Source organism: Sarcophilus harrisii, chromosome 1 (assembly GCF_902635505.1).
Source record: "Sarcophilus harrisii chromosome 1, mSarHar1.11, whole genome shotgun sequence".
NCBI classification, from domain to species: domain Eukaryota; kingdom Metazoa; phylum Chordata; class Mammalia; order Dasyuromorphia; family Dasyuridae; genus Sarcophilus; species Sarcophilus harrisii.
In genome coordinates, this window is record NC_045426.1 from 316,651,861 (window position 1) to 316,673,476 (window position 21,616).

The following is a 21,616-nucleotide window of genomic DNA, read 5'->3' on the forward strand; positions in this document are numbered from 1 at the left end:
CGTCCTTCAGCTCAGTCACGCCTTGGTTGCTGAGGGCTGGGAGAGGAGGAGGGTGTTGGTTTTGGCTCTGACAGGCCCCTCTCCTGGGGCAGGTGAGCTGACAGGCCCGAGTGCCTTCTCTTTTCTCTTCAACCCTGCCTGGCCAGGGTTCGATTCCCAACGCCAGGTGACAGCTGCACAATAATCCGTCTCTAGGCCCCAATTGTTCTGCCCATATTGTACTGCCTGCTGCTGCTGCTGTCTGGGCCTTTCTCCATGTTCAAGGTTGGGGAGGGGGTTAGAACATGGAAGAATAGTTTGCAGGCTGATAGAAAGGAGAATGGGCACGGCGATGAGTCTGCTGAGAACACAGGATACTGGGAACATGGAAGTTTTGGGGACACAGGCATGAGGATAACAGGGAATCACATACTGGAGACTGGGTCAGAACCAGAACTTATCTGGAGTCTCCTGTGTCCCAGAGACAATAACTGGGCTTCAGTTGTGTGTGTTTGTATATGTGTATCTGAGTCCGAGAATATATACTTAACTCTTTCTTCCTTATCAGCCTTTGAATTTCTGGGACTTTCTTGTTGTTCTGTCCCTGGATGTCTTCCTGAAATAAATTCTATAAAGCAGGAGGCTGGAAAATAAAAGGCAGTTGTCACATTGATTTTGAAGTTGGGATCAGAGTCAGTCACTGTTAACAGCCTAGTAAGAGTCAATAACAAGTTTGGGGTTGGCTCAAAGTGCCATCCATCTGGGACTAGGGACAGCATCTGGGTTAATTGACTTCACTGTCTGGTTTGGGGTCATTATTAGGGTCAGGATTGATCAAAGGAGGAAAAATTCAGGTTTACATTTCTGGTCTCAGACACTAGGTTCCCTGAGAACAATGGAGGAGGTCCGTTGGTAAAATCTTTTAAACCAAGGAATTGAATTATTGGTGTATTAGTGATTGTTCCTGAGACTAAGGTACACAGTCACAAAGCCTTGTACACACAACAAACATCTAGATTTTCACAGACATGGGGTAGGGCAAGGGAGATAATGAAAGATGGGAGGATTAAGAGAGAATAGGGCTCAGTTGGCAGGGTGGGGGGAGGGGGTGGGTTTAAAATTGTCTTTCACAAGGCTGAGATGTCTGGGATGACCTGTTACCTGTCTCTTTCCAGATACTCATGTGCTGTACGAACGCCTGGGTTCAGACGTGACCCTTCCCTGTGGGACAGCAGCCTGGGACACAGCAGTCACCTGGAGGGTCAACGGGACAGACCTGGAGGCTGCTCACTTGAATGGCTCCCAGTTGGTCCTTGAAGGCCTGGACCTTAGCCACAGTGGTCACTACGCCTGCTACCAGGGTTCTTCCTGGCACCTGCGCTATCAGGCCCTGCTACATGTCGGCAGTGAGTTCACGGACCTTTAATTCTGACCCTGATCTATGGTCAGCCATGATCCAAATGAACAGAATAAGAAGTGACTGAGACAGGCAATCTCCTCATTCCTTGAGTCCATTTTCTGGCTTCTGGAAGGGTGACAGTGTCCTTTACTCTTAACTGTGTTTCACACGGGCAGTGACTAAGATCTTAAAATGAAGGAGCTGGAGTAGGTGATTTGAAATCCCTTCTAACTGTCTGTCAGAATTCAGTCATCTTTACCTCAACTCTGGTTGTTTCTTCATTGACTTCTTGATTTTCTCCTGTAAGAGAGGTCAGAGTGGAGAACAACCATAATACAAAAATATCTTTCGCTGGGATATTTTGGGATCACCAATTCTCCCCTTGAGTCAATATGACAGTCACTCCCAAATAAGTGATCTCTGCCTTTAGATAATTGGGAGTTGACTCACTAATATGAAGGGGGCAGGAATTTCTCTAGATTTCCCATGGTAATGGGGGCAATACACTCTTGTGTGAGAGATTGAGGGAGATGGTGGAAGGAGTGTCAGAGATTTGAGAGAAAAATCCTGGCAGCAGCTTCTATAAACAGTAATTAAGATGAAACATAGGTAATCTGAGAAATATTCCCTGGGGTGAGAGTGTGGGAGTGGTGAGGTCCTTCTGTGTATATGTAGGAAAGGGGGATTGTATGCTCTTCTGTGTGATTATGAATGTCTTTGTGTGAATGTGATGTGATTATATAACTGTATGATTGTCTGAGTGTGATTGTGTGCGATCATGTCTGTGTGATGATTGTGTTTATGTCTTTGTGTGATTGTGAGCATGTAGGTTATATTCTTTAAACCTAGGGAGCTCTAGGGAGAGGCTTAAAGGTGGGAGACAGGACTTAGGAAGCCAGCAGGGCCATTGACCACACAGATACACTGATAAAGGCTGAGCTAATGGGACTGGGGTTGCTCAGACCTAATCAGACAAGGGCATTGGAGCAGAAATAAATGTAATTGCCTGTAGTTTAATGTAATTCAGAGTCAAGCTTCCCCTTCACCCCCACCCACCGTTATAACTGGCTACAGCTTCCAGGGGAGAAACATGAGTCTATATCCCTTCCCTGCTGCCCCTTCCTACTTTCTTCAATTAGGGACTCTTATCCCTGCAGATACTTGTTCAAGTTACTGACTCCAGCCTCAAGTCCTTGTCCTGTCCCTGTCTGAAAAACAGACACATTTCTCACCAGAGGCTGGCATTAGAACAGCTGGAAGGGGTGGGCAATCAAGTGAGTTTTCTGAGAAGCTAGTGGAGTGTGGTAAAAACTGAGGAGAATTTTGAGATCAGGTGAATGCCTGATGTCTTAGGAACCATTGGATTGATAGAAAGAAGAGCGTTTGAATGAAGGAGAGTGGGAAAATTAGGGCTCTTGACTTTTGAGTCTGTCTTTGTCTTTGTCTGCCTGTCTGACACACACACAAACCCCAACTGAGAAGGTGGAATTTTTCTTCTGAGAAATGGAGTATATGTGTATGTATGAGTGAGAACTGGACAGTTAGCTAGTCCTGCCTCACCGCTGAGAGGTAGTATGGACTAGAGGATAAAACTGGCACTAGAAAAACTTTAGTTCAAGGCTCATCTCTAATAAATACTGACTATAAAGCTGGATGAAATGCTTAAGTCCTTGCATAGCATATTATCTAGTACATAGTAGTCACTTAATGTTTATTGACTAACATTTAAAGTCTATTGCCTTAGGCAATTTGATAAGATGGTAAGTTGCAGAAAATGTGTTGTTTTCCATTGATAGAAAGTTGTTTTTGTTTTCTTTCTCTTCCTTCCTTCCTTCCTTCCTTCCTTCCTTCCTTCCTTCCTTCCTTCCTTCTTTTTTTTCTTTCTTTCTTAAACTGGGAGCTTTCTATACCATTCGATTGCGAATTCCTTGAGGGTAAGAACTGTCTTTTTTTTTCCCCCCCCATCCTTAGCACTTAGCACAGTACCTGGCACATAATAGGCTAATAAATGTTTATTGACTTATGACACAAGTGAAACATATGACCAGTGCAAAACTAAAAAAAACAAAAACCAAAAAAAACTTTTTTGAAGAGCTTGTACAAAGAAGAGAAAGTAAAGAAAGTTGCTGTACTGAAAGACACCTGGAGGCAGGGATATCAGTTTTCTTTTTCAAATCATATCTACAGAGTGTGGGAGAGCCTGTAATTTCTTCCTGGAGGGACTCCCAGTATGGAAACTCTTCTCAGCTATAATTTAGCCACTCATCTTTCTAATCTTGAGTATTGCCTGGGGCTCATTATTGAGCATCTCCTCTCTGGAAGGCTTTGTGCTACATAGAATAAAGAGACAATAAACATAGTCCCTGCTTTTGTTGATCTCATCATCTAGTTAGACATAAAATATACACAAAAAGCAGAGAATGGCACTTGGTGATCAAAAGTCAGAGTGGGTGGCTTAAATTCTAGTTCTATAATGAATTGAAAAGGGGCGGAGAGGAGGTCAGTGTGAGCTGAAGAGTTGGGGAGGACTTTTTGAAGAAGGTTGGACCTGCCCAAGAATGAGGGATGAGTAAGATTTAGACAAACTGGGAAGGGTGTATGTGTGTGTGTGTGTTTTGGTGGGGGAAATAGACTGAGGGAAGGCATAGATGAGAAATGTGCCCAGGATAAGGGTGGGGAGGAAAAGGAATCCAGGACACCAAGCAATCCCATTTACCAGCAATGGGAGCTACAGCTGATGATAGATTTGGATCCATTTATGAAGCCCTTGAATACCAGAAGAGTTTGGCTTTTGTTCGTTAGATGATAGGCAGGATCTTAAAGTGATCAAAGAACTACATTAGAAAATCTGGCAATGATAGTTGAGCAGGAATCTCTGCCTTTATTGGAACAGAGAAATCTCAGCTGAGGAAATTAATTTTACCAACTCAGGTTGGCACTTTCTCTTCAACTTATAGCATTGGTACATTGCCTGAGGTATTAAGAAGTTAAGTGAGCTGTCCAAGGTCACACTAGCAGGATATTAGAGGCAGGATTTGAACTCAGCTATTTCTGGCTCAAGGCCATTTCTGGGCATTATGAAACAGCTGTCTCCACATTGTGTTAGAGAGAGAGAATAATGTCTGTAATTTGGATTTTTGCAAATCATTGTTTATTGACTTGTGCAGCACCGGAGTTCTCCAGGCAGAGGTTAGATGAAGCTGTTGTTTCTGAGGATGTCACAGAGAAGATTCCTATTTAAGCATGGCTTGAAGTGACTTCCAGAGTTCCTTCCAATCCTAAGATTCTGTGAGTCTACGAGATCACTGAGGGAAGCAGTGATTCAGGACCTGAGAAGGAAACCTTCATTTGGGAGCTTGATGAGGAAGAGGAGGCTCTTGGAGAGGCTCCTAGAAGCCAAGGCAGGCAAAAACGTTTATGCTAAAACTGGCTCCCCAGGATACATTCACTTCAGAAAATGGAGCAGGCAGAGGTAGGAAGAGAGCCAGGTGAGTTCCGAGTCAAGATGAGGAAGGAACCTCAGTAATGCTGTGATCAGACCAAATCGACTGGTGAATTTGATGATTAGAAGGTTGCTAGGAATGACTTTGCAAAGATCAGAGCCAGACTGTAGGAGATTGGGGAGTGAAATATATAGATCTCTGTGGAAAGTTAGAAGTGGGAGGATATTATTTTAAAGGAAGGTGCTTCAGATAGGCAAGATCTTGAGCATATATGTAGATGAGATTTTAATATACAGAGAGGGAGAGTTTGAATAGGTTGGGACAAGAACATAGAGATACAAAAAAACAGTAGACTTGCTTTGTACTAAGCACTCATGGAACCATGTTGGGAACAGCTGAGTGGGGTCAATCAGGGAAGCTCTCTGGGAAGAGGTAAAGACCACACTTTGAAGGAGAGGGCATGGACATGGTGGATCCAAGGGGAGAAGGTGCGATATTCAAGGTTAAAGAGAGACATGAACAAAGGTTGGGAATTGAGGGAGTCTGACCGGTTCAAGTGGATGGTGGATACTAGGAAACAGCAGCAGATAAGACTGCAGAGGTAGCTTGGGGCCAACTTATGGAAGTCCTGGAATGCCAGGCTGAGGATTTTGGCCTTTATCCCCAGGGCCAGGTCTTGGAGCCAGGGAGTGCAGAGAAGAAGCTTGTTTGGGGAAGTGGGGCCTTGATGGAGGTGGAGGGGGGGGAGTGTTGTGTTTAGCTGGCAGGGCTGTTCTGCCTGGGGGCCAGGCTGGAAACAGTGGGTGTTTGGAGAGCTTTAGTGGCTGTGGGCTTTCCCTCACACTCCCCCCCCAACCCCTTCCCCGCTAGGACATTCGTGCTGTGGGCTCCCATCCCTGGCCTGCTGGCGAGATGAAAGGAAAAAACATGCGGTTTGGTGGGAAAGGACATGGAAAAACAACTGAATTAGGAGCAAAACAAACAAACCCCTCCAGGGAGCTACACACACACACACACTCACGAGTGCACACATGCACACACACATACATGTGGTCACAAGCAGACCTTGTTACTTGCTCATGGAAAGAATCCCACACTGACACAGGTATCAGCCCCGTACGTAGGCTCTGGACCTAGGCCTGGGCACCCACACTTACACACAGACAGCAGGGAGTGTTAACGGCCCCACACAAGTATGCCTAAGTGTGAGCACGGATGCTCCCACGCACAGCCCCAGGCAGACAGACTCATCATGTACTGACAGACATACCCCTGAATGTATCTCTGGGGTCATACACTGTCTCACAACTGGCACACGCAGTCCTGCCTTTCTTGCACATATTTGCACTACTGCACACAAACCTTCCACACTGACACTCTCCAACTCTCACGCTTGCCTTCCCTCCCCCATCACTCCCCCCTCCCTCGCCTGGGAGGGGGGCCTCTACTCCTCAGCTGGACTCCAGCTGCACAAGAGTGGCTCCTTTTCTTCCCTTTCTTTGTTTTTCTTTCCTCCTTTCCCTTGGAGAAACCTGGTCCCTGTCAGAGAGGAAACCCAAGCCCTGTTCCCAGCCCTGGGGCCCCAGGGCCAGACAGCTTGCCGGCCATCCCCTCCTCCCCGTGGCAGGCCCACCCTTTCTCCCCACTACCCTCCTCTGCTTGGCCATGGACACATTGTCCCCAGCCTCAAGAAGCCCCGTTTGAGAGGGAAGGTGTGAGCCCCCAACCCTGGATGTCTTGGGTCTTTCCTAGCTAAGCTGCGCTAATTGGTGAATCTCCTCACCCCACGTAACATTGGCCTAGAGTTCTGGGTCAGCCTGGGCCACAGAGAACAGATTAATCTTGTTCTGCTTGACTCCACAGGGCAGAACTAAAGTAGAATAGGCAGAGGTTTCAGAGAAATAGAATTTAGCTCTATATAAAGAAAAACTTCCTGACAGAGTCCCCAAGTAGAATGAGCTGCCTTGGGGGATAAGTGAGGGGAGACAGAAGACTTTAAGCAGAAGTGAGGGTAGAAAGGGTAGAAAGTGAACTAAATGACCTCTGAAGTTGAGCAAAAAACAGCTGTTGCCTACTGAGGACCCCCGAACCCTGACCAGTACAAGAGGAAGGAAGAATACTGGTAGCTCTTCAGACTATCTAAGCTTCCCTGTGTTCCACTACCCCCAAGGTCTCAGAACCCAGCCTCTATTCCAAGCCCCCTTCTTTTTGAGAGATGGGGAGGGGATTCTGAGACTTGATGTTGGAGACCTAAAGATTAGGTTCCTTTGCTCCATTTCCCCTGATCTTAGACTAAATTTCAATTGAACCTTGGTGGAGGCTGGTCCAAGGGAGTTGCTGGAGAATGAGAGCTGAAGAGAGAAAGAGAGAGACAGATAGACAAACAAACACACACACACACACACAGAAAGACAGAGACAAAGAGAAATCCACAGAGACAGAGTGTGTGTGTGTGTTTGGGGATGGGGGATTGTGCTTTTATGTAATACAAGAGGAGTGTTTGGAATCACCTCTGTTATCTGCTTTGTGAATTATGAGTGTGTGGTGGGGAGCGGGGGGGGGGGGGCAGAGAATAAAAAAAGAGTTAAGGACTCCCTCAGGGTGTCTTTCCCTGGAACTTTACCCTCAGTCCAGATTGAACTTCCAGTTCCATAAGCATATGTTCTGAGGGTCTATTAGCAACCTCACCTCAGACCTACCCTTCTGAGATTACAATCCCCTCAGAAAATCCTGTTCTTCCTCTCCTGTCCAGATAATAATGATTTTGATCCTCCAGGTTTTAAAAAAAGAAAGTTTTTGTTTTGTTTTTGTTTTTTAATCCTTGATCATACTCTTTTTTTTCTTTAAGTATAGACTACAGAACTAATTCTCACTACCTTATGGCTGTCTAAGCTCCCCTTCCCACGCAGCTATTCAATAGGTCGAGAAACTGAGACCTGGTATAAAAAGACTATTTCTAGAGCATCTGTTGGTAAAGACTGACACAAATCTGGGAAGAAAAGTCTGGAGTCTCAGTTGACTTAGCTGCTCCAAAACTGCCAGAGAAAAAATGGGGAATCTCCTGGGTCCCCTAGGATTTGAACAGTCCAATCTTTGGGAAGCTTCTGTCTGAGGTGGGAAGAGTCCCATCCTGGGGTGCAGCAGCCCTGTCTATGAGAGAGGCAGTATGGTAGAGTGGAGATTATATTTGATTTGGGTACAGGAAGAGCTGTAATGGTGGATGGAGCACTGGACCTGTGCTTTTCAAACTGTATGGCTGTCATTTAATCCCTCTTAGCCTCAGTTTCCATATCCATAAAATATGGATAATAACACTGCTACCTGTCTCAGTGGGCTATTATCAATTCTGAAATGAAGTGATGTATGTAAAGTACTTTGGAGACTTTGAAAAACTAGACACATCAGTTATTATTATACGAGGTAAAATCACAGTCCTATCCTTGGAGAGCCATTGGCCTTAAGGATAGACCACGGTCCCTCCCTCTTCTGATGGGCTTTAAATGGAGATGTTCGGACTCCTAGGTGGAGTTGGGGAGAGGCTGAAGGCCTCCCTGATCCTGCTCCCTCCATGTCCTTTTTTGTCCTCCTTGCTGTTGCTGTCTTGGAACCTCTTCGAAGCTTCTCCCCCTTCCCTTTCCGCCTCCCTCCCTACCCCTGCCGGGATGTACAAAGCTAGGCTCTTCATCCCAACCTCCCCGGAAGGAATTTCCTTTCAGACTGGGGCCCCTGCCAGTGCTGGCCACTTTGTCCTCTTCCCCTAGGCCCTCACATGTGGAATCACTCCTTCTGCCCCACCCAAAGCTCTTATAACCATACTTCCTGTGTCCTCCCTCCCCCTCTTCCTCACCCCAGGTCTTCTTGACCCTATCCCTGTGTCCCCCAAAGTCTTCTTGAGATTCTTCATAATTTATTCTTTCCCTGACCAAGCAAATGGTGTCTTACTGCATGAAATCCAAATTCAGGAAGGAAAGAGTATGGAACTAGAAGCTTCCTAGCTTTCCTCTGAAGTCTTTGAGGGCTTCCTGGAGGAGGTGAGAATTGCACAGTTGTATAGTCACTTTTTCTTGAGACTAATGGCAATGTTGAACTGCTTTGTGACTGAGTCATCTCAGTCTCATAGAATTGCAGACTTAGAGCTGGAAGAAACTGAGAGATCACTTACTCTGTTCCCTCCATTTGACAGCAGAGGGAACTGAGTCTGAGGGAGGAGATTTGCCTCTAGCCACAGCTGGGTTTCAAACCTAGGACTCCCAATTCTAGCCCAGAATTCTTTCCATCATCCGGGACATCTGAGGCTGGTCAGCAGAGCGTCTTTGGTTCTTGCTGAAGATTTTCTTCCCCACTTCCTCTCTCCCACTCTACTCTGTCTGTCTGTGCCACATTTCATTAGGTGTCCTGTGAAATGGGTGGGGAGCAAAAAGAAATAATACAGCTCCTATTAATTTCTCTCTCTCATATAAGAGACCCAGGTGAGCAAAGGGTGCATAAGTCCACAGCCCATCTCGTTTGGGGAGTTGGACTTATTACAGGGTGATTTCCTCTTTCTGGATTTCTTGTCCCAAGAAGATGGGATGAGAAGTTGTCCCTGGAAGAAAATCTTGGGTGTTTAGGTACTGTACAACGCAGTTCACTGTGAACTACTCATGTGAATCCCCTCCCCCCTCCACCAGTGCTTGGGTGTCCGGGACTCAGGCTGCCAACCCCCCATCCTACCTCCGCCCCTTGCGTCCCTGCCATGGGTAACTTGACCCCTGGCACATGGCCTGGCATTCCTTCATCCACATGAAAGGGAAAACTCCCAGCCTCACCAACTCATCTCTGATGTGACACCCCTCCCCCTATGCCCTCAGGATCTCAGGGCCTGGAGTGACCTCCATGGGTCATCCTTTTCTGCCCACTGTCCTCAGTTACCCAGAGGGGGTCATTCTCCCTCAGGTGATCCAGGACTCCAGATTTCATAGTTTCTGGGAAATCTTTCTTGATTTCCACTTTGTATTTTTCCTGCTGCAGGGTCAGACTTGAGGACCCTATATGTGTGCACACACACATATATATATATATATATATATATATGTGTGTGTGTGTGTGTGTGTGTGTGTGTGTATGAGTGTCTGTATTATAAATGTATATATAAATATATATACACACATACATACTGACAGACTCCTAGACCTCTGCATACACTCATGTGCACACAGACATTCACACCTACTTCCTAAGGACAGACACATGTTTAGACATCTGGATACATGCACAGGTACACAGATACACGCTTTGCCTCAGCTCAGAGTATTACTTCCCCTCCCCAACTCCTGTTTATTAGGTAGGTAGTACCTCTGGAGATGTTCTGGGACTCAGGCTAGTGGCTAGATAACCCTTAGACATCAGCGGAGCCGCCTCCACCCAAGGCACCCAAATAGTCTGGTCTCTAGGAGCCCGTCTCCCCTGTCTGTGGGGGAGGCAAGATCTCTTGGAAGATAAATCTGGAGGAGGCCCTGAGGGGAGATCTGGAGTGGACCAGAGTTAAGGAAGGAGGAACTAAGATTAGAAAGCAAGAAAGAATTCTTCAGAGATGTGTGGGGTCAGGGAGGGGGAGAATGGAGAGTGCAATTAGGGAGGCAAGGGTGTCCTTCTTTGGGACTCTCAAAGTCAGACTGGTAGGAGAGGGCTGGGGGAGCTGGCCAGAATTAACTCCATCTGTCAGCAATCATTCTCTGCCCCCCTCCTCCCACTAATCCCTCAATTCTCTGATTCTCCAGTTCACACCCTCAGCTCCTAGAATATTTGTGAGGTACATCACCCTGCCAGGTCATCTGATATAGCCTCTTGCAACCATCTCTCTTCTTCCCTCTCTCCTTCCTCTCTCCCTTCCTCTCTCCCTCCCTTCCTCCTTACCATATTCCTTTCCCCAAAGGGCTGGGGTCCCTGCATTCCCTCATGTCCCCCTCCTCATCCCCTCAGTAGTATCTGGAAGCCTTTCTCCTAGCCCTATTTCCCAGGTTGGTTGTGAGATGCTTGCAAAGTGCTTTGCTGGATGCACTCACAGCATAACCAGAAAAGGAGAACTCATCCTCTCTCATCCTGTCTCTGTCAATAACCCCCTATGGTCAGCTCTGGGCTTCAGAGGGTCTTCTTCCACCTGACCATTTGTGATTCCTCAACCCCAAACAGTGAAACTTTAATAGAATTTTGGGCACCTCAACAGGTAGTGAAGGGGAGACTTTTTAGGCTGGGAGTAGATATTCCTGGCATTCTTCATGTCATATTTTGCAGGTAGCTATGTTTCCTGTTGATGTTGAGGACAGTGCTGCATAATAGACCTGCACAGAGAGAAACATGTGCCGCTATACCTGTGCATGCTCATACACACCTAGTCATGCCGTGATATTAATTGCACACACACATAGAAGCATGCAGGTACCTGCATGTAAAGGGCATCCCCAAAGTCTTAGAATAGGGTATTAAAATTTTAAAACTCCCTCAGACTTTGGGTTCACTCCGTGCATATTACATTGGTACATTTGTGTGCATATAAAATAAGAGAAAGAGGAGGGAAATGAATGCATGTCTTTGGTGTTCCATTATATACAGACACGACCATACACATGCAATGTCCAAATAATGCTCCTACACATGTGGACTCATGCAAATACACACAGAGTCTGTTACACGGGGTTCAGAGTACCCCGGAGCAACATCCCTGTGTGATGGAGGAGGAACAGATATAAATTTCCAGTCTGAGAGATTTCCTAGGGAATTTGGGGGATGATGGGAGGGTGTGGTCTGTCCTGTTTCCTTTTTTCTGAGTTTTTCCAAGAGTGATGATCCCCCTCTGGATCCCTCAACCATAAATCCCTACCAGACCTCCATTCTCCTACCAGAGCCCCAACATGTGGTGGGGTTGGGCAGTGTTTGTAATGGAGCGGAGGAGAAGAGGAGAGGAGGGGCAGGGAGTGGTTTCTTCTCTTTCTGGAAGCCCTTCCTGACTGCTCCTACCCCCAATAGCACTATCTCATATTCTGGTCTGTAATCAGCTCCCCTGCCCTTACCACTTACCAACTTGGATGGGACATGGACACTTGTTCTTACTGCTCTTAATTTGCCTTTACCCAAATCCCTCTCAATTTGCTCCTCTAAATGTGGATGGTAGGAACAGTTTTATAGAACCATTTTTCACTTGTTATCACCTTTGTAGGTCTTCTCCCTATATACATGGGTATCTTCCCAGGGTATATCCTTCCTCTCTCCCTACCTCCAACTCTAGCCCCTTGATTGGGAAGTCCCTTTTGCCATCCAATCTATATCCCTTTTGCTACTGGGTTAGTATGATTAAAGAGAATGGATGGAAGACCTTTCAGCCCCCCCCCCCTTCTCCACTGGTTGTATTCCTTCCTTCTCTGACTCCCAGTGGAGCGGGGGGGCCTGGGCTGAGAGGGCTTTGCTTACAACCCTTTTCCATGCAGCCCTATCTTTCCTTTGCTCTGGAAAATGTGGCCGGGTTGCTGACAGACAGCACATGTGGCCGGACGTTTGTAACCGATTCCCGGCCCCAGGGACTTGGGTGGAGGAGGTGGGGAGCGATGGGGGCCAGGGACAGGGAAGGAGAGTTGCCCCCTAAAGTTCACAGATTAGGGGCACATAGACTTTCCCTTTTATTAACACCGTTATTTCTTCCTGCTGTGGTGAGATTAGGAAGAAATAAGCATGAAGGTTTGAGGCTAGATATTAGGAAGGGGGGAGAAGGATAATAGTGATTATCAAGAGTTTTTGGTGCCCCATCTCCTCTTCTCTATTTTTTTAAAAGAGCTTTTTAGAACTACCATCAAGACCTTTGGAACTCTTATATCTAACAACCCCTCAAAATTGTCAGTTGACCATAGGGACAACTTTTGGATGAAGAACCTAAAAGAAAAAGCAAGAGTGAGAGAGAAAAAATGAATATGTATATGTGTATGCATGTGTGTAATTGGGATAGTAGGGACTGTCTTTCTCCCTGAAAATCTATAGTTCCAGGTGCACAGCAGGTGTGTAGTACATGTTTGCTGAATGAATGAGTGTACATGATACAGGTAAACTTCATTTAGCACATTGGAGACATATCTACATATCATTATATTTGCAAGACATTTTTCACATGTCACATTATATATGTGTCTATACAGACATACACATACAATAAAATCATGTTTATAGGCTGTAGGTTAAGAACCCCTGCACTTGAGAAAAATCAAAGGTTCCTTCCAGCTCTGACAGTCTGGGATTCTAAGAGGGGACTCTTTCCCTGTAGGTCCAGAAGGAATAAGGGACTAATATACTGTAGTTAGAGTGAATGGGAGCTAATATTGCCCATCTTGGTGCAGAAGGGTGGTGATCATGGCAGTGATAGTGGGGGTGGCAGAGGAAATGAGACCCATTAAAGAGAGAGAGAAACAAGTCGCCCCCCAGAAACCCTCTACCACTTTTTCCTTTTTAGGGCCCTCCTAGAGAAAAACTCTTTAGGCTGATGTGCCTGGGTCCCCTTACCTGTTCTATTCTAGCTCATATTCCAACATCTTCACTGACCATCTCCATCTTCCCTTGAATCTCAGTGCCCCTGATTTGCTTGTGATTTCTCCTTCCAGCAACCAGATCCTATTCTTTTAGATTCCCTGGAATCTACTACCTTCTGCCCCTGTTTTCTATCTTCTCTCTCCTCTAGGGCTTAACCATGGTGGCCTTGGGCTTTGGGGGATTTGGGATAGACCACAAGTCCTATAGCCAGGCCAGATGTTTGTTCCCTGTCCAGGAATCAAAGGCCAGGGGTCACTGGTTCCCTGTGAGGTGGCTAATGAGGTAACAAGGGGGCCCGTGTTCCCAGGGGAGGCAGGAGTTAAGTTTATTAGCCCCTGGAATCCAATTAATCTTGAAGGGTATGAATCTTTTGGAAGGGGCGGAGTGGGAGAGAGGGGTGTGGCTGAGCTGGGTGCAGTAGGCTAGCAGATGTTTACAACTGGTCAGACCTACTGCTGTTCCGATTCAGACCCCTTGGTCTGGTCTAGTCACACTTAATCATCAGCTATAGGAGGGATTGTGGTTAGATTGTGAAAGTGTCCTTTGCAGGTAATAGAGGCTGACCTAAAAGAATTAGTTAAGTTACAAGAAAGGGATTTCTTTTCTTTCTTTTTTTTTTTTTATTGTCATTCAGTCATATCTGACTTTTTATGAACCCATTTGGGGTTTTCTAGGCAGAGATACAGGACTGATTTGCCATTTCTTTCTGCTGCTCATTTGGCAGATGAGGAAACTGAGGCAATCATGGTAAAGTGACTTACCTGGGGTTATGTAGCTACTAAATGTCTTTGGCCAGATTTGGACTCAGGAAGACTGATCTTCTTGACTCTGACTTGGAACCCGTATTCACTGTTCCACCTAACTGCCCCAAAGAGAACCTAAGGAGGGTAAATATGGGGTGGATGGACTGATCTCTGGTGGCTCCTGAGATAATGGATGAGATAGTTCCTAGGAATTGCCACTTCTGATGGTGTCATCATGATTAACACTAGTCTCTTCTCAGGTTGTTAATCTAGGATGTTTAAAAACCCTATAGAATGAGGGGAAGGTAGGAATTCAGGGCAGAGAATTAGGGACTAAGTCTGGAAAGTCAGGGAACCTGGGTGTTAGAATTTTATCTCTCTCCTCCCCCATTCTCCCCCTCTCCATCTTTTCCTCCTTCCCTTTCTTCCTCTCTCCTCCCCCTTTTTGTCTCCCTCTCTCCCCTTTTCTCCCTATCACCTTCTATTCCTCTGTCTCCTTCCCTCTCTCCCTTCCTCTCTCTCCTCCCTTCCCTCTTCTTCTTCCTCCCTCTTTCTTTCCTTCTCCTTTTACCCTACTCTCTCCCTGTCTCTTTTCCATTTCTGCCTCTTCTCTCTTCCTCTATAACTGACTTTGAGTCACCCCTCCTCCTTCCCCCCCACCCACATTCTTGGTTCTTTAATGTGTACAAATCTGTTTCTGCCTATTTATATCCTTTGGCCTGGGTCTCTCTTGATCACTCTCTCATTGCTTCTTTCTGCCTTGTTTCTGTCCCTTGTGTTTTTTTTTTTTTTTTTTTTTTTTTTTTTTTTTTTTTTTTTGGTCTATTTGTAGCTCCAGTTTCTCTCTCCAAGTATCTGCTTATTTCTCTTCCTAGTTCCCTGTCATTTTCTGAGTCTCGGATGGGTATCTTTCTCATTGCTTACCTCTGAATTTCTCCATCTCTGTTTTTTCTCATGGGCTTTCCTTCCCCTAGGCAGAATCTGCCCAGGGAAAAGAAGACATGATTCCTGTAGTCTTTTTCCATCATACGATTCTCCCTACCTTTCTTCCAGCCATCCCCCTTTCTGAATCTTACCGGTTCTTTGAGGTCCAGCTCAGATTCCAGCTCCTTCAGGAAGCCTTCCTCGACTGCTGGAGCTGCATGGCTCTCTCCCTTCTCTGGCCTCCTCAGTTACTTAGCATCCGAGCCACACACTCTCTGTCCTTGATCACACACTGTCCTGTTTTATTCTCTAATGACTTCCTGCACCTGAATCTCCTTCTCTTCAGACTGTGAGCTCCCCAGGGTTAGGGATGGAGGCTGCTTTTTCTTTTCCCTATGAGCAGAGCCCAACCCAAGGGTTTCAGTACAAATCCCTCAGTAGGAAACTGAGGCCCAGAATGAGGCGGGGGGAAACTTGCCAGAAGTCATTCAAAACTGCTGAATTTTAGTCATGCAAAACTAGGCTGTAGATGGAATTTCTACATCACCCCGCAGCCAGGAGGAAGTGATGGTAGAGTTAGGGGCATTATAGTGGGGAATCATCCTAATAATTGGGGGTGGGGTGGAGGTAGAGTAGGCTGGAACCCCAAGGAACACGGAAAATAGCAAGCAGAAAAAAATCAGAGCAGTAGGGCTTGGCTTTGGCTTTTGCTCTTGATCTCTGTCTTTCTCTGTTTCTCTCTTTTCCTCTCCGTCTCTCTCCTCTTTCTCTCTGTCTGTCTCTGTCTCTCTACTTGTCTCTCTCTCTCTGTCTATCTCTGTCTGTCTCTGTCTCTGAGGCTCAGAAAATGTAAGACCTTTTCAGGAGACCAAGGCAGACTTAGAATCAACATTCTTGCCTGGACCTGCCTCCCCCAGGAAGCCCTCCTGGGTTGTTTCCAAGACTCTCCTCTGGCTTCAGGCCCCACTTCTAGCCCCTGATGATTGATTAACTGGTAGGAAGAGTAGAGGGGCCAGGGTATCCACCCCCACCCCCCAGGGACCCACCCCAACCCCTTAGCAGCTGCCGCAGTTGTTTCATTTAGCAGGTGAACAGAGAGGAGCTTCCCCTGTGCCGGGTTTGTTGTTTTTCTTTAATTAAACATCTGGAGTTTCTGGCCAGGCTCTGGGATGCTTCATGGACCCTTTGCTGACAGGTTCCCCCTCCCTCTGAACTCCCCTCCTATAGACAGGGTCTTCCTCTCCTCCCTTTCTGCCCTGGGGGAGCCCTTGGTCTGAGGAGGGAATATCTAACTCCTGCCCTTGGGGAGTCCCTATTTTGGGGAGTTGGGAAACTCATGCCCCCCACTTCAAGTAGCCTGTGGTCTGGGGTGGAGAGGAGGACCATTCCTTCTCTTAAAGAGCCCCAGATCTTGGGGTTGGGAGGCAGACACGGTTCTCTCCATGAGGGAGTTGTCTGAGGGAGCTACAGAGCCTTACCCTGGGGGAACCTTAGGTGTTAGGGGAGAGATCTGGTTTCCTCTCTCTTAAGGAGCCCTTAATTTGAGTGGGGAGGAGATCTGGGCTGGGTAGTAGTCAGGATGTGCATATAAATAATCTCCAGGCCTTCACAGGGTGAGTGGAGGGGGATGGAGATGGATCTGCAGAGGCTCCGTAGAGGTCACCTTCTTCAGCATTTCCTGTGAGGGCTGTGTGGTACAGTGCCAATACCCCCAAGTTTGGAATCAAAGGACCTATGTCCTAATCGCAGCTTGGCTGCTAACTACCTCTGTCACCTTGGCAAGTTTTTCCCTTGCTCTGAGCCTCAGTTTCCTACGGAGAAATTGTACTGGATATTTCCAAAGGTTTCTTCCGCCTCCGAATCCCATAATCTTATGACTGAGGGTGAGGAGGAGTGGGGGCAGGAAAGGGACTGCACTCTCGTCCCCATCCCTCCTTGGCTGTCCTGGCTTCGCTCTGTTTCTGTCCCTCCGTCTGTCTTTCTGGCTGTCTCTGTCACTGTTTCCTCCCCCACAGCTGGGGGCTTGGCTAAACTCCAGTAACCCCATTAAGGAGGCCTCTGCCCTATTCCCTCCCCCCTCTCCCCAATCGATACAGCCGGTTCCCTTTCCGGCTTTACCCATGCATAGTGGAGCTGTCTCTGGGGAGAGGGGGTGTGTATGGAACCAGAGGAAAGGCACAACCAATTGGCCTCAGGGTGGGTGGGCACCCCCCCCCCCCCATGAGCCGAGTACCTGGTTCCTCCTGTAAGGAAAGTTCCCATTCCCCTTCCCAGCATGGAGCAGTTATGCATCAAGAGAGCTGAACACTGAAAATAACTGTGCAGCAGGATTAGCGTGGATCTCTCTATCTGTGTAGCTAGGGAGATAGCACTATGGGGTCATAAATTTAGAGTTGAGAGGAACCTAACCTAGTTAGAAGCTAACTTGTCCAGCCGATTTATTTTACAGATGTGCAGACTGAGGCTCGGGTGGGGGGGTTGATTTGTTCAGGATCACAAAGTTAGTAAGTTTCAGAGTCAGGATTTGAACGCATCTTTCTGATTTCATACCCAGTACTCTAGCCACCATACCCCATTGCATTATTATGACTAGATTTTAAGTATGTGTTGGAAATAGACGTGTATTGGGATAGGAATGTATGACCATGGGCATGTATCTTGATACAGGGACAATGAGCAGAGAAATAAGACTTGTCAGGGTTGGGTTTTGGAAAGGTTCTAGGATCTGGAAAGATCCACATGAGCTATTTATCCCACTACTTCTGAGCAGTGTGAAGGAGGTGACTTCTCCTCCCCTTTAGAAATCAGCAGTTCACTTGTTGGTTCTCCCAGCGTTCCCTTAATGGCCATTTGAAGACCAGTGCCCTGCCTGAAGGAGTGCCTTTGAGACTCATTTTGGCTAGGGGTTTGGGGATAGCTCTTGGCTCGTCAGGGGCTGGAGGAGAGAAGCTCTCTTGGAGTTCCTTGCTTTTCTCTCTTTTCTGACTCTGAATCAGACATCATCTCCAACCAGCTGACTGTCTCTCATGATTTGTCCAGTGGCTGTTGATTCAAGGGATAGATAGGAAGAAAGAAAGCATCCCACCCCTCCCCACTCACCTCACTTCTACCTTTGCTCTGTGTCTCAGTTTCCCTCCCTCACTTTCATCTTTATAATGAGGATAACTGACATTTATATAGTGCTCTTTGCATAATTAGCTCATTTGATTCTCAACAGCCCTTTGAGATAGGTATTATAGTAGTTTTATTATCCCCATTTTACTAATGAGGAAAATGAGGCTTAGAGAAATTAAATTCCTTGCCCAGGATGTTATAAGTGGTAAGCATTAGACAATTCAAACTCAGGGCTCTCCATCCAACCTCTCTTTTTGACGCCTTTTTTTTTTCTCTCTCTCTCTCTCTCTTGCTGAGGCAATTGGGGTTAAGTGACTTGCTCAAGGTCACACAGCCAGGAAATGTTAAGTATCTGAGACCAAATTTGAACTCAGGTCCTCCTGACTTTAGGCTGGGGCTCTATCCATTGCGCCATCTGGCTGCCCCTTCCCTCTATTTTTGATAGAAAGCATACTAATAAAGGATTAAGGAAACGAGAGGTAGACAATGGCATACAAAAGACAATTCTGTGGCCAAAAAAAGCTCATTCACTCTGAAAATGCAATAATACCCTCATGATGTTTAGGATAAGGTCAGACACATTTGGTTCCATATTTTAGGAAGGACATTGGCAAATTGGAATGTTCCAGTAGGGAAATCAAGGTCCTGAAATGAAAGGTTGAAGAAGTGAGGATCTTAGTAGGTACAAGGGTTCCTACTCGCCTGTACGATGATCTTGGTTGTCTTCTGAGCGGAAGCTTCCTGAAATTTGGTTCCCTCATCAGTGAAACCGGGGAAGCTGGATCCATGTCCTCTGAGCTCCCCTTCAACAAAGTCTGGAAGCCAGTGGGCAACCCTGTGATTTGACGTGTAGCACAGTGCTTGGCACCCAAAGAGAGCTTTAAAAATGCGTTTTCATTCGTTTGTCATGACGACACGTTTACAGGGGGGAGTTGGAGGGCTACTTGTCTGGGATTTTCTCAGAGAAGCTCCTGTTGGATAGAACAGTCTCTGTGACCTCTTCTGACCGAACATCTGGGACTGCGAGCATTGGACCAGGAGTTAGGGGTTCTGGTGCTTGGTTCTGTCACTTAATAGCTGTGTGACCTCATTGGGTCTCAGTTTCCTCCTCTGTAAAAGGGGGAGAATAACCACACCTGCCTTGTTTATCTTACGGGATGTTGTTAGGGTCAAAGGAGAACATGTGTTTGATGGTGCATTGAAAAGTCTGAAAAGTACAGTGTGGATGCGAGGCTGTGGTCCCTTGTTCCCCCCAAAGGCGAGGCAAGATCATTGACGATGCATGGGGAAGCAGGGTGGCCACTGGGAAACAGGCAAGCACTGAGGAAGGGAGGAAGGTTTGGATGGAGGCGGCAGCGACCAAGGAGCCCTGTGAAATGGGGTCTTCTTTGGGATTGCCGTTTCTTCCCTCCCCTCCTCCCCCCACTTTATTGTGGGTCCGGACACTGCTGCCACCTTGTGGCCACTTGAGTATGGTCACTATAGAGAAATGGGTGCTGGGTGCGGGATAGCTGTAAGCCTCCATAGAGTAGGGGCGTGGCCACAAGTCCCAGCATCCTCTCAGGTAGGTGGATGAGCGGCTACCTCAGGTGGATGCTGAAGGTCCGTCCCCTCCCCCTTTCCTTCTCTTCCCCTCAGTGCCTCCTCGAGAGCCTGTTCTCACCTGCCGCTCCAACAACTACCCCAAGGGATTCTACTGCAGCTGGCACTTGCCCGCACCCACGTTTATACCCAACACCTTCAACGTGACAGTTCTGTAAGTCACCACGCCTCCCATTCCTGGGAGCTGCCCGTGAGGATGAGGGGGGCAAGGGTGGTACCTGAGGGTTGGGAGCTGGGGGTTTGTCCGGGAAGGAGAAAGCGGAGGGTTTCTGCCTGAGAAGAAGGAGGGAGAGACACGGGGGTCCCTGAGAAACAGAGAACCTTTGTCCTCAAGGGTTTCTGCCTGAGAAGAAGGAGGGAGAGCCCTGAGGGTCCCTGAGTAACTTTTCCACCTCTTTTTCTCCTTCTCCCCCTTCTCCTTGGCTAGACACGGCTCCAAACTGTTAGGCTGTGAGAAGGACCCGGCCCCCAAGAACCGGTGTCACATCCGATACACACAACTCTTCTCCACGGTCAAATATAAAGTCACGCTGACGGTCACCAACGCCCTGGGCCACAACTCCACAGCCATCATCTTCGATGAGTTCACTATAGGTAAGGGGGGAGTTCAGGGACAAAGACTCGCTCTGGAAATTAATCTGCTCCCAAGAGTTCCCAGTAACGATCTAAGCAGAGGAGCGGCGGGATAGGTCAGAATCGAGTCCTTGCTGCAGGGGAGTCTTGAACTGGCTTCTGAGAGCGACAGATGCTCGACAGGATAGAGAAATGTGTTGGTTTGATTTGAGACAAACGTATGTCTTACCATGAGCACACACGTGCCTTCTGTGCTTAGAGACCATGGTGGGGAAGCTGGTGACTTCTCTAGCCTTCCCCAGTTTGAGCTGCCTTAATTTCCCAAAGGCAGGTAATTAACTGCCCATTATCTCCTTTAGCTGGTGAAATCATTACTTCCATCATTAACAGCCTCCTGCTCCAACACACTCAATAAACACCAGTGCCCTCTGGAGCAGCCACCCACCAGGCTTGTCTTGAGAACAGAGAGGACCACGATTGAGCTCCCTCTCTGAAAGCACCAGTTGAATAAAGCTTGGAAACGAGGCTATCTGGGTCCTGTCATAAAGTAATCCTCCTTCTGTTTGTGTCTCGTATATCATTAAAGGAGGGCTTCCACCGGGGAACCTCCCAGGATGCACTTCAGGAAGTCCTCAGTGAGAGGAACCCAACCTGACTAACAAGATCCCTCTCAGTGTTCCCTTGGGATTCTCTAAACTTCAGAACCCTGGACTTGTCCTCATCCCAAGGAGCACCCAGATTACACTCTTTCATTGTCCCTCTATTTGATTTGTCAGCCGGTTCCACCAGAGTTTTCTGGGGACTGTTTCCCACTCCCAGGGTCGAGGATCTCCACTGAAGGGCTCTTTCACAGGTTTCCCCCATACTCCTTGGCAAAGGAGGGATATGACTGGGGCGTGGGGTGATGGACTGTGCCTTCATTTACCTGGTCTGGATTTCTCAGTAACCCAGTGAAAACTGACCTTGCCACAGATGCCAGTCACGTCCCCTCTTAGACTGGGTGAGTGGCAGGTCACTGGGCAGAAGGGTAGAAGCCATGTCTCCCCTCAAATTGGGGGGATCCTTGAAGGTAAAAGCCACACCTTCATTCAGATGATCCATTAAGGTTTTTGGGTGTGTTGCCCTCATCAAGATGACCAGTTCTCAAGCTCTCACTCCTACAGATGTTGTTCCACTTGTGTCTTATGCTCTCTCCTCTGCTGACCTCAAGGATCTGCTGCTATATCCTTTCTGTGCGAGCTGGCCCTGAGAATCCTGAACCTGACTGCATTTGGGGTGGGAGGAAGAGT

The 21,616-nt window shown here is 47.3% G+C and overlaps 1 protein-coding gene across 3 annotated transcripts in view; it reads left to right on the forward strand.

Moving 5' to 3' along the window:
* The window catches only part of CNTFR (ciliary neurotrophic factor receptor), a 91,293-nt gene that overhangs the window by 55,978 nt on the left and 13,699 nt on the right, over window positions 1-21,616 (forward strand). For all 3 annotated transcript variants that reach the window (XM_031945431.1, XM_031945432.1, XM_031945433.1), the window contains 3 exons: window positions 1,155-1,385; window positions 19,791-19,908; window positions 20,182-20,348. In XM_031945431.1, the coding sequence (XP_031801291.1) occupies window positions 1,155-1,385; window positions 19,791-19,908; window positions 20,182-20,348 (516 nt within the window). The remainder of the gene's footprint in view (window positions 1-1,154; window positions 1,386-19,790; window positions 19,909-20,181; window positions 20,349-21,616) is intronic.